Raw genomic sequence first — 18,849 nt, 5'->3', positions numbered from 1 at the left:
AATTTGCAAAGGGGTCCAACTATGCTGAGTGCTTACACCATGCAGATTGTGTAACAAATAAGTTGAATACCTTCCTGATGCAGATGCCGCCACAATGTAGTCCTATGCACAAGAAACAATGAAACAATTCTGCTGAACGAGAATTGAGCCAATATTTTACCATTAAACTTTCAATTACTTCTAACATATTATTCATAAAGTATGCTGAAAGGAAAGATGCTGAAATGATCACCAAATATCAAATAAATAGCTTGAATGATCCAATGGAGTTTCTTGGCAAATTTCTTGAATTTATAATAATTGTCTTTAATGCCAATAAAAGAAAAAAATCTACAAATTCTTTTTTTCTTAACTAGCAAAATTAATGTCATCCACAACATTTGATGGGAATACTATGGTATATCCAAATGAAAGTTATGCATTGGTTAGAATACAACAATCATGATATTTATTTTATTTCAATAGGAATGATTTAGATATAAAATTACAGCTTGAATTACTGGTATAATAATTATAAGAAGAAGAAGAGGAATAACAAGGGACATCACAAAAATCTAATAATATTTTTTAATTTTGCATTCTGGGCTAGCTTAGTGTGACTTTTAAAATATGACAATATAATACTTTTAAAATAAATGTGTGTTTTTAAAGAGAGAAAATAAACAATTAACCTGCCTCTAAAATTTTTTATTCAAGTATATATAGGCCTATATTTGTGTGATTTTGTACTTCGTCAAAATGTTTAATTAGACGGACATTTGCACCACCATGACTATTGTGAGAGGCACATGTATTACCACAGTGTACATTTGTACTACTACTGTACAGTACGTACCAAAAACGCTAATGAATATATATCGCTTTCACGAGACGGGTAAAAATAAAGATCAAAATTAAACTGACTAAAGACAAAACATAGTTCTTTTATTCAAATTAGATAAAAAAATAAAAGGACATTCAACTTATAAGATATACACTTTAATCGTCATTTCAAATCAAACGAAGAAAACCGCAAAACTAAAGTTCTTACTGGAGGTTTAACTGAGAAGACAGCAATGCAACAGCATGCGATAAATTTGTTTTTGTTATTGACTGACGTCACATGCGCAATGCAAGTGCGCGGTGGACCTTAGACTTGAGTCTTGGAACTAACGTCGACCCATGAAATCTACACAGGTAGGGCTCTGAGGATGTTTTGAACAACAATAAGATACAGAAAAACCATACTGCTAGAAAGATTTAACTAGTAAGTGCAGAAGGTGTCAAATAAAAGATATAGAATTAATGGAATTTATGTTGTTGGGTCTCAGGTAAGACGAACCTCAGCTTAAGAGGTAAAGATAAATTAGAAATGAAAAATGTCGCACATAATTCATGCGTCAGTACGTAGTACTTGCATTTTGTGATTAGAAAATTGATATCCAAATGTAGTCTATGTTTGTGATTTCATAAAAAATGGAGGTTATTTTGGTCATTACATTAGATTAACAACGATGAATAATAGAAAGTTTTTTTTTTTTTGGATGTGCTGTAGCAGGTTATTGAGATTTAGACATAGGGGCCATTCAGAATATATGATCCGAGTACTAACAGATTCGCCGACTAAAAATGGCCGACCACACTTCAGAAGCAATGTTGCTGATTCCCGATGGCGTGTGTGGAGGTGGGGAGACCATCATGGAATTAGCGGAATCACTTTTGAAGTGGGGTCGGCCATATTTAGTCGGCAGATCAGTTAGTACTCAAATCATCTATTCTGAATTGCCCTGTAAATACGTAGTAAGCTATTAGTTTCTTTGTAATTTCATTACACTATAAATGCCTTTTCATTTCCTTCGAGTAGATACCTATGGCATACAGAGATCCAGATCAAGTAACTGGTCCACAAAAGAAACTTGTTATACGTCAGACTGCAAGGAATACCAAACATCGCCATCTGTTCCGTCAAGTTGCCAGGGATACTTGTGGGGAAACATTTGATCCACCAGAAGATAACAGCATGGTGTTTTTGTATGAACAAAACCCCATGGCATTTCCTTCAGAAAAACTTATCGGAGTGGGAAGTTACAGACCAGCATCTGATTTTAATAATGATGATACAGAGTTTGCAAGCAAGAGATTTCATTGCATCACATTCTTATTTATAAAAAGAGATTTTCAAGGTCAAGGATATGGCAGAAAGGCTTTGAAATTCATGGAAACGGACATGCTTAAGAGATGCTGGAGAGATATTAAAGTTGAAAGTGCACAGAAAGCGGTACCATTCTTTGAGAAAAATGGTTATTATTGTGCTGGAGAGCCAATGGACTGTGTTTGTGGAGGATCACCTTTGTTTGCAAAACTGTTTCCAATGGAAAAAAAATTATAGAATGTTAGACTGCAGTATGAAGGTGCTAGAGGTCATTAGGCAAAATGGTTTGCCAGCATCCAGGCACTGTCTTGAATATTTTGTGTGGAATACAAATTCAAGCTAATAGAAATGTTTCTATACCTTTGAAGGATTTTCATATTATATGAGGAAAAGATATATTGGAGAGAGTCTGGATTTTGCATCAAGTTTCAAAAAGAGTTGATAATTTAGTAGAAGGGCTGGGATTTCCCTTTTTTATTGGAATTTCTTTTATTCCATCCCTGTGTATTACCTATCTTATTTAATTCTTCACATTTACAGTGTAGAATTGATTCAAACTGACCTCACCATTGGACTGGGGATATTTCTGTGAGAAGTTTAATATCAGTTTTATGTGAATTATTTTGTGCTTTACTGTACAATGTAATACATGTTTATTTCCATCTTACTCCCATTTTATATAATTTGATTGTATAATTTATAAAAATATTTCACAGTATGTAGCAAGCTTTGCAGTAAAAGTCTAATTTATCTTGGAAAACCAATCAATGAGTACATGGTGTTCTAAGGGCTCCATATTTTATCCATGAAATATGAATACATTTTTCCACTCACATCATTTTAACTTGCATATATCTTGTGTGAGAAATCTTATTCGATTGGGCAGGTGCTTGGTGTTGATACTAGGGACATGTACGGTTTTAAGTTAACTAGTTGCGTTGAGGGGAAGCTCTGTATAGTTGACTCTATTACATAATAGTCAGGGGCTCCTGGCTATAAGTTGTCAAACTCAAATGGTACAAAAAAAAAACTAGTACTAAATATCATAAACTTGGGCCCCCGAGAGAATGTTTTAATGGGCATTATGATGCATCAAACTTTAAATGGTTTTCAGAATTTTCGATTAATCCCTGAATTTACTTTTGGATGTATGTTTGGGCTGATGTTGATGAAAGCCATCTATCATTGCGCATTTAAAAATTATTCCGTAAAACGCCCTTGTGTATTTAGAAAAAAGTCACTATTCATGACCGTTTTGAAGTAGCATATTTACGTTTAACATTTTCTGTGTTGGTAAAAACGTTCACTCAACAATACTTCATATCTACAATTCACGCTCTAATTCAATCGCGTTCAAAGATTTGGGTCACCTAGAGGCAAATGGCGTCAGCAAACATGGGTGTTTCAGTCAACAACTCACAAACTGATGCGCTGTCATTTGTACTGGACCAATTTCTTCCTTTATCTCTTCTTAAAATGCAGCGTCGAATAGTCGTGTTAATGCTGAAATGACTAAAATCGTAATTGAGACGGTGGTCGGGGCAAAAGACCCAAACGCCGGAAATTCGTCTCTCAATGTCGTTGGCAGCCAGAGCGATGGATTAGCAATTCCTAGTCATTTTATCTTTCCTGGTGATTTCTTTCAAGGAACAGGACTCAGTGACTCGGTAGTGGACACTTCACAAGCTAAACTGATTACCAGTGACCTAGACATAATGACGGTAGTTAGTCCCGAGTTGGTAACGTCAAATGGTAAAAAGTGCTGCATTTTTCATGTAGAAAATACAGATGACCCAGTGTACGTCAGGCTGAAAATCACACCCGATTTAAAAGAATTGATCAAAATCGAACATAACGACAATATTGATAATGTGATGTACCTGAGTACAACACCTTTGACCCGAACAGGTATCACGACGTGCCTGAAAGCCTATGGGAAATCGGGGTTCATAGATCTGATTACCATACAAGGACCAGCCGTAACAGTATCTCTTTCTACTCTTCATGAAAGTGGATATTTGGTTCCGAACTTGAGCTTTGACAATGTAACAGCATTCGCCTGCCAAAGGCCTCAGGCCTTTCATAAGTGGGAAAGGAGGTCCCGCAAAAGTGGATGGCCAAATAAAGAATTGATAGACCAAATTGGCCGGTGTGATTGCGTTTTGGTGCCCGTAGGAGCGCGCCTCGCGGACACTTTTCAGTGGAGATATTCATTTTCCAAAGCAGAGAGTTTACTTGCACAGACACTGACACTTAAACAAAGAAGATGTTTTGTCATTTTAAGCTCATAAAACAGTATTATATTTGTTCTAAAACGGGAACTAATGCCCTCAGCTCGTATCACCTGAAAACAGTGCTTTTCTGGGCATGCGAAAAAGTACCTGCGACATTTTGGTCAAATTGCGGAGTCGATTTGATTATGCAGTACTTGCTGGGTGAAGTTCTTCATTACTTATCCATTGGTTATTTGCCACACTACTTTCTTAACGACAGCAATCTTTTTTCAAAGGTACCGCCCAAAACTCTGCGCGTATTAGCAAAGTATGCCTTTCAGGCAAAGGCCAAATGTTTTGATGTCATTTGTGAGATCGGAAGGCGCCTTAGATTTACTTACATGACTGGGATACCTAACCCAGATGTCTTGTACAGAGATAGTTGTCAAAAGTACCCGAGGTTTTCACCCAGATTTGTATCACTGCACAAAATAGCATTCAATTACCTGTACAATATCATGATGCGGACCCAACCCACCAAAGATGCGGCAGATTATACTCCACGACAGAACATTCCACAAAAAGACACTGCCATCTGTCCGGTAAAGGGAACCGAAGCACATGTTACCTGGGATAAGTTACACGCTGTATTGACATTATCTGATTGTTTGTTAGAGATTTTTACGCAAATGGCGGAAACAGAACTGGGTACGAGTTTTGGCCGTTCAAGTTCACACTGCTCCCCCGAACTTGAAATGTTGATCGGTTACAGTGCCGAAAAAATGGTAGACTTTCGAGTATCTTTTTCGACAGCAGCATGGATTATTGACTATTTTTGTGTGAAACTTGAGGTCAGCATTTCCACTAATGAGATATTGCGTAAAGCATTTCAAGTTTCCTTCGAGGAATGCGCGCGCGGCGTTGCACTCACGAAAAGAGAAACTTCATGGGCTTCCTCTTTTCGTAAAGCACTAGAACAAGGTGACGTGCGCCAGCAAATGATAGACCTGCCAACCGTAAATAGAGTTTTTGCAATGCAACATTATGAACAAATGATTGCTAAAGTTTTGGAGGCTGAATGCGGGACTTCTATGACGCACCTTAAGATGGAAATTGAATCCCTACCTGTTGTGTCAGCGACTAGAGCGATATTTGAAGAGAAAGCTAGCATCTTCTTTAAAACTGCCGTTTCCGAAATATTTCAATCTCTTCAAATCCCAGTTTACGTAATAAGCAGTGCAGACGATATTGAAACTCTTTACGAAAGATACTTCATTTTGTTTGAGCACATATTAGTGGGATAGAAAACTCTTTGGAATGAAGGATGTGGGCTATAATATTATTCGCCCAAGCCTTATCTAAACTTCTGCCCTTCATTTTGCAATCATTAGAAACTTAACAGCAGGGTATTATATTATCTACAAGTTATTGGTTTCAAAATTAAATGGCACTACGCAGCACTCTGAATGACTAGAGTACAAAAAATCATAAGCAAATTTGTTTTATTGAGAATATAATTAGACAAAGTGTGCTAACTGTACATTAAATGCACGCATTCTTTCAAAGATGGAACCAGGGAACAAGTAGTTAGTCAACATGTTTTATGTAAATAACAACACTTACAATGTAGGCCATAATAAAAACTATGACGCATGAGGTTGACATTAATATCAACAGACATAAAATGCAAATAAATTCTTCAGCAAAGAAAAAAATTCCCTCAGCAAAATCAACTTCGACTGCAGGCAATCAATAACTCATTCTATATCAGCAATTCTATTTTAAATGTATATTAAGAAGTAGCCAATTCATTTCAAAGCACCATATGTAACTCAAAATACTTGAAAAAATTATTGTGACAGTTGAATGACTAAAAACAATTTTTATTCTACTTTTATTAAATCTAAACAAGTAATTAAACTCATCGCATATATGCATCATTAATCTTATCTTTATAAAACTTGTCAAAAAGTCCTGAGGCAGTGTTTCCTAGTGTGGTTTGAGTTCCTGTTAATGAATACTGCAAAAAAAAAAAAAAAAAAAAGAGATTAAACTCATGAACTTTAGGTAACATAAGCAAGTATTTGTCCCAAAAACTTTCACAATGATTTCCCAGATGTATGAAAAAATTATGAAACTGCACAATTTATAAGAAACTTTAACACATCAAAACTCAACTCAGGAAAGCACAATAAACTCTTTTTTTAAGTGAACTTTCAATGAAAAACTGCTTAAAATGGTTACAAAAAGCACCAATAATTACTTGTATATAATTCTACTTAAATTGTTGTAACCAGGTTACTTGAAACACATCTGATACAGATGTTACACCATCTTATAACAACAGAAACTAAGAATGATTTATTATCCATATCTATTGCTGTGGAATATGTAGCCATACTGTATCTTGAAATTAAAATTACACATCTCTGACAAAATTTGTTTATCACAATATTTGGAAGAACATGAACACAACATAATAATACCAAATTCATAACATGCTGAAAACTCTGCACCCTTAAATCCATTAATCAATGCTATATATGGAAATAGCATCCAGGTTTTTCAGCATCCTGAGACAGTTATTATGCTCCTACTTCAGTGACATACTAACCTATCCAAACAGCTGTTACATTGCTACATTGTAATTGTTTCACCTGATGTTATTTTTAAAAAATAAATGAGCAGTTTTTAGGACCAACTCCATAATTTTGCTTTTCACAGGTAACTGCTTAATAGAGCCGCAAGCTCACTGACATTCAGACAAAACCTTTGAGAGTGAAAAACAAAAATGCAGATTAAATCCTAAGGAAGTGCATACATATTTAGTTGTTTAATAATTTTCAGTACAAAAAATAGTAATAATAAAATAATTAAACAAAAATAAATAAAATTAAGTCAGGTTAAGTTTGAAGATAAGTGGAAGTACATAAAGTTTTATAGAGAGGAATTTGTGAACTGCTATCGGGACTTCCACCACACAAAGTATAATACAGCCAGGAATCCTGCTAACATCACACCTGCTGCCTGTATGGTGGGTGTACCAAGATATTCAACAACCGACTCCTGTGCCATGGAAAAAAAGAAACTAATGAATTATCTATCCTTGCTTCAGATTACATTACTATAACACAGGCATAATTTTAAGTCCAAGGTAAGTTTAGCGGTAAAAAAAGTATAAGCAAAAAGGTGAGTAAAGGGGCCCGCACACGGTGAGCATTCGGCGCGCGCCATTTGCGCTGCGCCAGATGCTCGCGCTCCTCAGCTCCCCGCAAACGATGCGCTCTTTGCTCAGCAGAGATGCCTCCCGGCCTGCCCCTAGCGGACGCACTGTGAACTGTGGGATCATGTGTTTAAGGAAACATTACATATTGTTGTTTTTTCTGATAGTAATGGATAATGGTGACCACGTTAATCAATCAGACTAACTATAACTGTGTACATTTTTGTTGACTTCGCTGGGGGCTGCCATTTTTGTTCGTTTCCGGCTACTGGCACATACGCATTGTTAGCATGGCGTGAGCAATCGGCGCTTGCACCCCGCACACGGTGAGACATTTGTCTCAAGAGACCAAAAAAATCAAACACGTGAGAAATTTTGCTCAGCCGCGCGTGAGGCAAAAATCTCACCAAAATACCCCCGCACACGATGAGAAAACGGCGCAGCGCAAGTGGCGCGCGCCAAATGCTCACCGTGTGCGGGCCCCTTAAGTGATGGTCTTTTTTTCCACAAATCTAAAACACATGAAGTGCATTTTAAAGAAACATTGTTTATTTAAAGTAACTAAACAAAACATTTTCAGATGGTTAATTGCATATACACCAATGACATGTCTTAAAGATGCATTTGAAGTATATTTTTAACCACAAAAGCCAACCAAATGCCAGCATGTAGTTTCAAATAGTAATAGTAATGATCAGAGAAATACCAAAGGATATCCTTACATATTACCCTAACAGATTTTTCTGCTTGCTTTTTGTGCTGTATATAAACAGGGCAGATAAGAAGGTCTGATAAGTAGGCCAAATTTCTGACCAAAAATTTGAAGGTGTAGTTTAAAGCTCTTTTATGGCTGATCCAGGTTTATCCCTTGGCATGTTGACTTTATTTTTGTTGCATAAGAAAGTAGTAGAAGTGGTATATATGGGTTACTGAGAATCCATGCTCCACTGACACTTGGTTAAATTGTACTTAAAATAATGAAAAATCATAATTGTTATCAACTCACCCAGCCACCTCTGCCTATTATCCATTCTGCCACAAAATCTTTGATAAACTCTACCACCCATTCTATGATTCTCTTTATAAAACTCAACTTGTCAACAGCCTGAAATGAAACTCATTATTGTATGAACTCATATTATACCAATGTTATCTTTTAAGGAATAATTAACATATAAATAAACAATACAGATAAATGAAAAAGAAAATAAACAAAAATTATAACAAAAGAGTTCATTGTCACATGGAAATACAACTCGCATTAGTTATAACCCATTTCACAATATTTTTATGCAAAGTGTAAATTGTTCAGTATTTTAAAACTTTTTTCATCCCTGATATGGCTTAAGCAGAAAATATTCAAAATCAGTACAGACTAAGTTTCTTTGCATAAATACAATACGAGAAACAAGGATAACTGAAGCTTGTTCCTTACCCTGGCAGCTAATTTGTATGCAAAATAAAATAACGCTACGATTCTTCCCCAGTTGATCCCATCTTGAAATATAGTCCTGGCAACCCTCATAAAAGAGTCACGTGGGCAATCTTGAGGAATACGACTAATTGCACTGAAAAGACAAAATAGTGCTATTATTCTCTGGGGACAATTGTTTTCCGATATCTTCAGTTTCTTTAATTACATTTACTGCCCATCTTAACCTACAGCAGCTGTAAGACACATGGTGCGTTTTCAATTTCATTTAATAGGTGTACATCAGTTAGCCTCTGTAGTCTGCATAAACTGTCATAATCTTTAAAAAGAAACTTACTTCTGAAGTTGCGTGTCACCATCTAATTCATCACCAATTGTTCTTATCGTAGCAGCAACTTCACGTATCCTTTCAATAGGTGGACCTAAAGCATACAAGATAATGTACATAGCATTGCATAAAACTTTGCTGGTTTATGACATTATAGTTGATAAATGCATTCATTTAATACGTCTTTATTTGTTAATGTCTACAGTAATTCAAATAAACAGTTGTAGTCTTTCAGATAATGGAAAAAAAAAGACAGAGGGTTTAAAATGATGTGCAACCATAATTGCCAAGCCAGTTTGAAATCATTACTCAAAGAATGAAATATAAAGCATTTTGTCAATCCCTCTACAGCCAAAGAAGTTCTTTGTGAATAAAATTTTAAAAAATTGAAATGGCATATTCCCACCAATCCCAAACATATCCAATATAAGCTTCATGACATTGGGCTTTTGAAATCCTTCAAAATGATGGTGTCTTGACTTCTGAGGACTTACCTCAAAACTGATTTTGTGCATCTTGGTAGAAAATTCAGGGTAATTAATTAATTAATTGATCAATTAATGATAAAGCCCACATGTGCATTACTCCATCAACACAATTTTCAACATCCATAACATGAAATAGCAAAGTGTTACCTGTTGGAGTTCCAGGAGGCATCACCTCCCCCTCATCTGGTACATTTTCAGCACCATCCTGTTGCAAGCGGTCATGAATGAAGTGACTGGCTAAAATCCTTGCCTGGTTACTTACATCATCACGACTTAAGTTTCGATTATGCCGAGGTCTCCTTCCAAGTGCTGAAAGTAACTGTATTCATTATTTCACAATATTTTTCACTGAAAGCAGCCAATGTGACCCATCCCCTCTAACCTCAACAACAACAAACTTCAAATTAAACTCATAATTCCTATGTTACTTTGGTTGTTCTGTATCTCAAAAGCTCTTCACCCAATCCTCTTAAAATTTAACTAAATATGTCAATTTTCATATTTCCTGTGAAAAAAAAAAAAAAAAAAAAAAAAAAAAAAAAAAAAAAAAAAAAAACATTTTGAATTATTCTTACATATACTGGTCCGTCTCACTTCAAGTATGCAAAATATCTGATAAAGTACAAACAAAACTTTATGCAAAACAGATGAAAAATTGATCAGGTAAAGTTTGTGTAAAACTTTGGGTCAAGAATAAATTAAACCACACTGTAATCTATACCATACTGCATCTGTGCATGGAAAAGAGTATGGCATGACCTTTTGTTTTCTGTCCACAATAAAAATGAAGTATCCCATGTGGACATATATTTGTTTTAGAGATAAGTATCCTTAATTAGGACAAATGGTTTCTGGATTTTAACGGCTCCTGGTGTTCATGCATCATAGGCACCATTCCCAGACCCTATCCTACTAACTATGGATTGATCTACCTCCAAGGGGTTTCTCACTAAATTGCAATCAACTTAAGCTTAGATGTCTGTCTGTCACGCCTACTGAAGCCGATAGGAGGTAATTAATTATTGTTTAGCAGCTTCAGTAGGCGTGTCAGACATCTAAGCTGCTTAAGCTGAAAGCAATTTAGAGAGACACCCCTTGGAGACGGATCAGTCCTGTTAGATCCATCGAGGTATGGGAACCCAGTCATAGATTTACCTTTCATGCCTGCATTACTAGTACAAATGCACCAGTATAGAAGCCTAATAATACATGAAAGTGTAACATTGAAGTTTCTTGGAAGTTTGAGTTACAGTGTCTAAGCTTGTGTCAGTCCTACTGGTACCATGAGTCATCTAGTACTTAAATGTGTAAATGATGTGTAATTTAGAGTGTACATCACCACACTTAAAGGGGGCGCACTTAAAGTAACTGAATCAGAAGTCGAATTTGGTCTTCTTTCATTTTTCATTGCATGCATTCATAAGTCTTTTTTCGTATATGCCCTAAATGTTGTTAAAAAATACGGTCTTTTCACTCTTTGCTGGCCTGTTTATGCCATGTTCTCTGTCATACCGCGGGCAGTCAACAGTCACTACTAGTATTCAGTCTTCGCTTGAAGCTTTGGCTTTGAGTCACCGGCGCAGCCGATAACAGGTTGACAGGTTATTTTTCTTTAATCGATATACCGTAGATCTAAATAATAACCTTACCTCCTGCGAGCGGATTGTCTTCTTTTCTTTTAGACATAATAATTATTTTTTCCGGAGTTTATCTATACGACGTATTGCTCTTTGCAGCTAAGACATCATTTCGTGAATCGTTTCTTCATAGCATTTGTCTGCGCATACCAGTAGCGCAGATGACCTTTCTTGGACTGGTTCCCCCTTTTCCAAAAATATCTAAATATATACAAAAAAAATTACAAATAAGGTATAGTTATTCATTTAAATCTCAAGATAAGATAATAACAATACACATGCTTTTCTAAGAATACGAAAAATAAATATTCTCATATCAAATTAAGAATGAAAAAAATCATATCTCGATTTCCTTTTTCAGGAATTAATCGGATCAAATTAAACAAAGCATGGTTGTTATTTCTAAACAATGTGGACTGCAAAATTACAGAGGATTTCTTCTAAAAGGTGAGTTGTTATACTACTATGACACATTAAGCAAACTCATGAATATATGAAGGACCAAACGGTTGTTGATATTAGAGTGTTTGCATCTTGATTTTGTTAGAAATTAAAAGGTTTTCATGCAGTGTACTAAATGACCTCGATGAGCAAGTGGTTGACCTTGTTTTGATTTTCAGTGACCCAGATAACATCTTTACAGTGTCAAGTTTACCGTCTTTGCTGATAAGTAGACAGTCCAACAATTGCTTTATTTTGACAGTTTGTTGAAGTTGGCAAAATTGCTGAAAATTTTGTGGCAAAACGTTTTTCTGGACATATTTAAATGGAGTTTGAATAGAGAGATAATTTGATGTAGGAAATAATGCAATAATAGGTAAAAACTATTTTGAATACTATTATGGTAAATTAGCCTTTTAATGCTTTATTTGTAAAATAAAATTAGCCTTTGTATTTCAATATGCATATTTTAAAGATGTAAAAGCATTATGTGAAATGAGGATATTAAATTCAAAAGTATGAGCTAGATTGGCTCAGCCAATTTAGATGAAAAGAATTGAACTGAAAGATATTTAGCAACAGAGTTCAGAATAATTTAACTATGTTGTGTAAAAATTGGCTTTAAGGGGAATGTTTTGTACTGTTGGTCTGATTGTGTAACATAACCTATACTTTGTTTCATCCCTGTCTTGTCTACTTTCAGAATAATCCAATGGATGAATCACACAATAGAGAGATGATGAATGCAAATGGTACCATGGTGTATAAGTGTGAAAAGTGTTCCTTTACCACTGCCCATGCCCATCACCTTAGAACCCACCAAGAAACACATGAAGCAGAAGCGAGTGGGGTGTATGAATGTAGTCTTTGTAACTATCGAACTCTTCATCGTTACAACCTAGTTGTCCACCAGAGGACTCACACAGGAGAACTTCCTTACAAGTGTGATATCTGTGGCAAGAGGTTCTCACAGGCTTCTACTGTAAGAAGACATGAGAGGATTCACACTGGCCATCAGCCGAAACCCCATAGGTGCCCCTACTGTTCATACAGTGCATTCCGCATTGTTAATGTGCAGAAACATGTCCAAGAGATGCATGGCTCTCTATTTCCAGGGATGCCTAGCATGCTGACACCAGGCTTTGAAAAGACTGGAGTGCCATCTATGATAGGTTTGCCTGGTGCCAATCACAGTAGTATGAGGAGAGAAAGTAGTTCCCTAGACCAGGACAGTGAAAATGGGGAGAACCATCAAAATTTAGATAACCTGTCCCCTTCTGGTGGGTCAGAATCTAATGACCAAGTGCCTGGAATGAGTGTGGAAAACACCCCAGAGATGGGCCAAGAACAAACCCTTACAACACAGGAACACAACAGTCCACCTGAGCTCTTCCCTGTTGATGCTATGGATCTGAGAACCACTGTTGCTGAACCTACTCTTCCACAGCAGTCGACCCATGTTTCCTCTGAAGTATCCAACCCATTAGGGGATGGTGGGAACAAAGAGGCAGTGAAAGTGGAACCCATCGATTACATGTATTCCAAATACAGTGCTAGTTGGAGGAACGAGGGGGAGCTGAGAAATGAAGTGGTTCTGGATGAAAATGGGGATCAAGTACACCATATTGAACCTGAAGATATGTCAGAACCAGGTCCGTCAGAACAGCCACAGAAGGATGAAGAAAATGGTGACGACAAAAAAGAAGAGCAAGTACCAGCTGCCATGCACATCATTCAAAAAGCTCCTCCAGCCATGTATATGCCAAAGAAACATAAATGTGACAAGTGCCCTTTCTCCACTAATTTTAGCTACAGCCTGAAAACCCACATGCTGACTCACCAAGGGGAAAAGGCTAAGGTATTCAACTGCAATCGTTGCCCATATCGTACTGCTCTGAAACACAACCTAGTGGTCCACCAGAGAACCCACACTGGAGAAACCCCATACAAGTGCAATGTGTGTGGCAAGATGTTCTCTCAGCATTCCACTTGTCGCCGGCATGAGCGTACTCATAGTGGAGAGAAGGCTTTGGTTTGTCCATATTGTCCATACAGTACCTTTCAGAATTCACATTTACAAAACCATATTACTGAATTGCATGGGAAGATATTTACCACGGCAACAAGCACCATCCCATTCTGGTCTGGGCCCCAGACACTTCCACCTGTGTCAACCTTAATGCCTGGGTTTTTGTTTCCACAGAGCCAAGGGCCACCACCACCACTGCCACCGATGTCACTGAATCAACCCTCTCTTGGTTCCTCACCAGTGTTTTCCAGTCCATCTTTATCAGCCTACACACAGAATCTAAGCTCTACAACTTCTGAACTCCGCTGTCCACAACTTCAGAGTCCAGAATCAATCCAGAGGGATGCTGAAGCTAAAGCAATGGGGTCAGAGCAACAGAAGGATGATGTACCAGCACGTCTTCCATCAGTGTCCATACAAAGCCCTGGACAGCTGTCCAGTTCCGCTGTCCAAAGTTCCATCCATCTCCTTGGCATGCAGGATCCAGCCAATTCTGCAGGGTCCCTGTCTGCAGATGACCACGATGCCACAGATCGGGACAATATGAGTTCACGCGAGTCTGCTCGAATCTCATCTACCACACAGGAGCCCACAGATGACCAGCTATTACACCAGCTTATTTCCAGAGGACGTGTCTTCCGCTGTGGTCACTGTTCTATTCTTTTTATGGAATATGCCATGTTTCTTTTGCATAAGTCACAGCATGACAGCCAGAATCCTTGGAGGTGTAACTTTTGTGGCAGAGTTTGCAACGACAAGTTTGATTTCATGTCACATTTTGTGCAGTTTCATCAAAGGCCAAATCAGGCAAGTTGAATTGATTAAATATAGTGATAGATTTTTATTACCACTTTGTAATGTTCTACTTTAGTGTAGGTTTATTTTAGATACATATATACATTCTTAAGGTATTCATATTCCAGAGTTACCAGACAAACTTGAGATGGATTTAATGTTTGTATAGTGCAGTTCTTTTTCAGATATTGTGAAATTGTTGTGTAATGCTATGGCATTTACATTTAATCAATATTAAAGCTTTTTTATTATCATTGAATAAGCATGTTGATGTGTTTTGCATCAATGGGTTAACTGAATATATGCATTGTAACTGTTGGAAACGGGATTATGTCGCTGAAATATTTAATCTGCTGGTTTTTTTAAAAGTATTTTTAAATTTATTTATTTTATTTATAGTTTTGTACAGCCAGTTATTTAGGCTCTAGCAATGTGTTAACTTAAACGACTGTTTTAAAGCTACATCTAGAAGAGACTATTTATCTTGGTATAACAGTAGTTGGGTGTCAGTATGATCCATATCTCCATATCTCACCGTTAGCTGATAAGGATTAGCTCACCATAGGCAGCTAATCAAATCTCCCTGTTACCCGCTGGCCACCATTAATTTAGGTAAGTTGCATGTCATTAAGTTGATTTTCACTTAGGTGGACCCGACTTAAATGGAAACTAGGAGGAGGGGGGATGGATTCTTTATTTTGACACAGGCATTCAAACAGTCTGTATCCTGGTGTTAGCTCTAAAACAAATTTAGTGAACCCTTTGCAAGATGGAGTTTTCTTTAAACTACATGATGTTCATAGGGACCAAAAAGCCTTGTATAGTGGTCCAAGTGTTTGATTTGTAGCCCAAAAGTTGAAGACCATAAAGAGGAGGGATTGAAACTGATAACATCTGCTTTTTACTAGTAAGTGCTTTGGGCAGCATTTAACATTGTAGCAAGATTTATTGTTCTTGTTAGGGCTGATTTATTTTATATTCCATATCTGTTTTCAGTTGTAAGACCAGATGTTAATGGTAACAGTTAATTTGCCATGAGAGACATTGTCTTGGTTAAACATTTCATATGATAAATTGCCATATCATTAGATATCATTTTTGTTGAAGATAGGAAAAAGTATTTCTCAGTAAAAAGCATTTTTTCTTTTGCCCTGCATTTCTGGAGAAAAATCTCAACAGCATGTATTCATTTGCTTACCCTTTTTTTTTACTACACCAAGAGTGAACTTTTCATATTGTTTACAGGAGATGTAAATAGCATTATTTTTGTACAATATATTCTCAAAGCTTTTAGTTTTATATCTTACATGTAGCAAGGTGCTTTTTCTGTATGGAAAACCAGTCTAGTCTGTGTAATCCAAGTGCATGTAATGTAAACATTTTTTTTTTTGCAACAAAGATGTATATCTATTAGTAATATGTTTGTATTGTTTAATTTTATTTCCAGTTTAATTACATCTAGTGAGAGGGTAATATGTTAAGTGTTATTTGTTTGTACTACTCTTACTAGTTTTGCTTTAATGACCAATAATGTATAACATGTTAGGGTATGTTAAACATCATTTTACTGGATGTAAGACCTTTATGTTTCCAAGATATGTTGATAATTCACTATAAATGCCAATAGAAGACTGTCATTTCTTTCTTGTCGCATATCTTGCATTCTGCACACTTATGTGGAGCAGTTTGGATCTGTGTCAGAATGGCAGTGTCAGTATGTGAATATTTACAATGCTCTTTTGTTTGAAAATTGTTTATAAAGCATAAATGGCATCAGTTAAGACCATCTTAGTTAACAGAAAGAAGAAACAGGACCATGAATCATATCTTCCAACTACTCTGCTGTTTTACTTTTAAATGCAATTTCCTGAAGGTTTGTACATATCCGTTTATCAGTTACCCTCTCCTCAGTGGAGATGTTTGAAGAAAGTTTTACTCACAAGAAAAAAGTGACAGGTTTTCATGACAAAAAACCCACGATTCTTGGCCGTAGATAAAGAGATTACCATGGGCGTGGAGTTTAGGGAAACTTGTAGTACATTTGGAACTTTGGAATTGTACAGGCAAATTGATGACAAATACTATACTAACCTTTTGTGAAGTTTCATTTTCTCTCCAATTTGTTTCTTAAAGGAAGTGGCTGTGTTGACAAAACTGGTATTTATGTCACTGGAATGTTTTGTATTTTGTGTTGTATCAGAAGTTAAATTACACAGTATATCAGAGAAGAGGATCAACAGCAAATTGACAATACTGTACTTCACATTTATCATGGCGTGGCCATCTAGTCATTCATGCAATTCTGTGACCAGATTTTTTCCATCTCTGATCTGAACAGCGTAGTCTTTTGTGTATTAACCATATAAACTATAGATCTTATAAATTTCTTGATGGAATACTGTTGACAGTATTTTTAGAAATGTACAGGTTATATTATTCATGAAATATATGTAGCTTAGTAGCTCTTATTGCCAGAGTAATATGTCTTTCATAACTGGTGGGGGAGAGCAGTAGTGTTGCAATATCCAGTATTATACTTTCATTTATCCTAGAAAGTAGCCCTTTATTTTTATGCAATAATTTGCTCTTTTTTATTTAAGTGTACAGAATGGTGTAAAAACTGCTGCTTTACAGTTATACCTAATAGTGATTGTAAGGGCACTCTGCAGATATTTAAAGAAGACCAACCATACTGATCTGAATTTCTATGATTTGGTGTATGAGCTATTGAAAGGTACTTATTTTGAACTTGCAGCTTTAACAATTTACTCTATTTACTCTTTTTTGTTTTGTACATTTCATATATATCCATATATAAAGCATCATTTATGTAGAGTATTTTATGCCAAAAGACCCGGTTAAGTCCATAACATTATTTTATTTGATCATGTTTAACTTTTTGTATGTATATGATTTGATAAATTTTGAAACTTTTATACCTTTGAATTGTAACAAAATTTCTTAAAAAAAGAGTTGGAATCGAACGAAAACAACCAGTGTTTTTACTTCAAAAAGGTATTAAAACCATATATAGCCTTTAGCAAGTGTTATATCCACATGGCTAATGCTTGTTAGTTATGGCTTTCAAAAAGTAAAAGTATTATTTAGTATTCCAGGAGACTTGTTTTGTGGAATGTCCATTTGATCATTTTTTCGAACATTTGGTTTAATACAACTTCAAGGCACAAGTCCTCAACTTTTCTTTCTACATAAGTATGTTAATAATTAGAGAATTGTGGAACTGATATAGTGTTGGGTACAATCTTCTGTGGGTGGTGCTTCAGAGAAGCTTTTTATACATGCCCATGTCATTTTGTAGGAAAATAAATGCATATATGTAACAATAAACTACCAAAAATATATTCTTGTTTGACTTAGAAAAACTTCTTTTCAACTCTATTACTCTTAGAAAGTGATTTACATAAGATCTAGACATCATAAATAATTCACATACAGACAAAACAAAAGAATTAGATTGCGCCTTGGTTAGATGGTGCAGTTACCTGTCAAAAAGTTTTCATTTATGATAGATCCAGATAAATATCTGAGATATTTGATTTACCCGTTTACCATTTTGTCTGTTCACTCTGACAGACTTGGACTCAGTCCCACCTCTCCTCAGAATGAACAGACTATTGCTAACTATCACTCCCCTCAAACAAAGTAGAATTGACCTTACTGTTACCACTCAAAAGGAATGAACTTGTCCTGGCTGTCATCCTTCAAACGGAATTGCCTGGAACATCACCCCTCATGGCATATAATTGGCCGCCAGAAAATCAAACTCAAATCACAGCAGGAGAAAGACTTGTATATTACTCTTACAAAACCATACATAACAAATTATTGAATTATGTACATTACACATAACTGCTTTCTACTTGTTCTACCTCTTTCTACTGAGGGGTTTATTGTCAAGCAACTTACAACAGGTAGGGCGCTTTTTGATCGAGGAGTTGCTGTTAAAATAATTTGCAAAGAACGGAATATACACTCGACCAAAAAAGTTCAGAAACATACAATTGTGTTTCAATAATTAAAATACTATGTAATGTAGTGTGAAAATCTTCCATGTATATAAAATAAACAAATGGCGAGTGCATTATCCATCAATATTTGGTTAAAATATTTA

General features: G+C 36.0%; 2 protein-coding genes and 1 long non-coding RNA gene across 4 annotated transcripts; 2 read left to right on the top strand and 1 right to left on the bottom strand.

The window, feature by feature from the left end:
- Nucleotides 1–1,160: 1,160 nt before the first annotated feature.
- On the top strand, nt 1,161–2,969 carry LOC147764126 (uncharacterized). The gene is made up of 2 exons (XR_015331785.1): nt 1,161–1,246; nt 1,844–2,969. It is a non-coding gene; the product is annotated as an uncharacterized LOC147764126 (long non-coding RNA).
- A 2,860-nt stretch (nt 2,970–5,829) lies between these two features.
- Nucleotides 5,830–11,632, bottom strand: LOC106168833 (apoptosis regulator BAX). 2 transcript variants are annotated; one of them, XM_013548035.2, is made up of 6 exons: nt 11,465–11,632; nt 9,963–10,124; nt 9,337–9,421; nt 9,003–9,135; nt 8,574–8,672; nt 5,830–7,410 (listed from the first exon to the last, which is right to left on the bottom strand). In XM_013548035.2, exons 1-6 carry the CDS (start codon nt 11,499–11,501, stop codon nt 7,306–7,308), a joined length of 621 nt encoding a protein of 206 aa, XP_013403489.1. In that variant the 5' UTR covers nt 11,502–11,632; the 3' UTR covers nt 5,830–7,305. The 2 variants fall into 2 exon arrangements, with proteins under 2 accessions (XP_013403489.1, XP_086856007.1); XM_086999881.1 differs by having other exon boundaries at nt 9,963–10,134; nt 11,465–11,604.
- A 146-nt stretch (nt 11,633–11,778) lies between these two features.
- On the top strand, nt 11,779–18,079 carry LOC106168832 (uncharacterized). The gene is made up of 2 exons (XM_013548034.2): nt 11,779–11,899; nt 12,597–18,079. Exon 2 carries the CDS (start codon nt 12,606–12,608, stop codon nt 14,736–14,738), a length of 2,133 nt encoding a protein of 710 aa, XP_013403488.1. The 5' UTR covers nt 11,779–11,899; nt 12,597–12,605; the 3' UTR covers nt 14,739–18,079.
- The last annotated feature ends 770 nt before the right edge of the window (nt 18,080–18,849 follow it).

The sequence above is a fragment of the Lingula anatina genome, chromosome 1, assembly GCF_051362555.1.
Source record: "Lingula anatina isolate TDL-2025a chromosome 1, LinAna3.0, whole genome shotgun sequence".
NCBI classification, from domain to species: Eukaryota; Metazoa; Brachiopoda; class Lingulata; order Lingulida; family Lingulidae; genus Lingula; species Lingula anatina.
Note: the sequence above shows the minus strand (reverse complement) of the source record. Positions and strands in the feature narration are given on the sequence as shown.

What these genes read in the sequence shown, in the direction of transcription:
- LOC106168833 (XM_013548035.2), bottom strand. Translation starts at nt 11,501, where the DNA reads ATGTCTAAAAGAAAAGAAGACAATCCGCTCGCAGGAG. An exon ending in GCCTCCTGGAACTCCAACAG is followed by an intron (nt 9,422 to 9,962) that starts GTAACACTTTGC and finishes TGTATGCTTTAG; the next exon opens with GTCCACCTATTGAAAGGATA. An exon ending in CATACAAATTAGCTGCCAGG is followed by an intron (nt 8,673 to 9,002) that starts GTAAGGAACAAG and finishes GTTTCATTTCAG; the next exon opens with GCTGTTGACAAGTTGAGTTT.
- LOC106168832 (XM_013548034.2), top strand. Translation starts at nt 12,606, where the DNA reads ATGGATGAATCACACAATAGAGAGATGATGAATGCAAATGGTACCATG.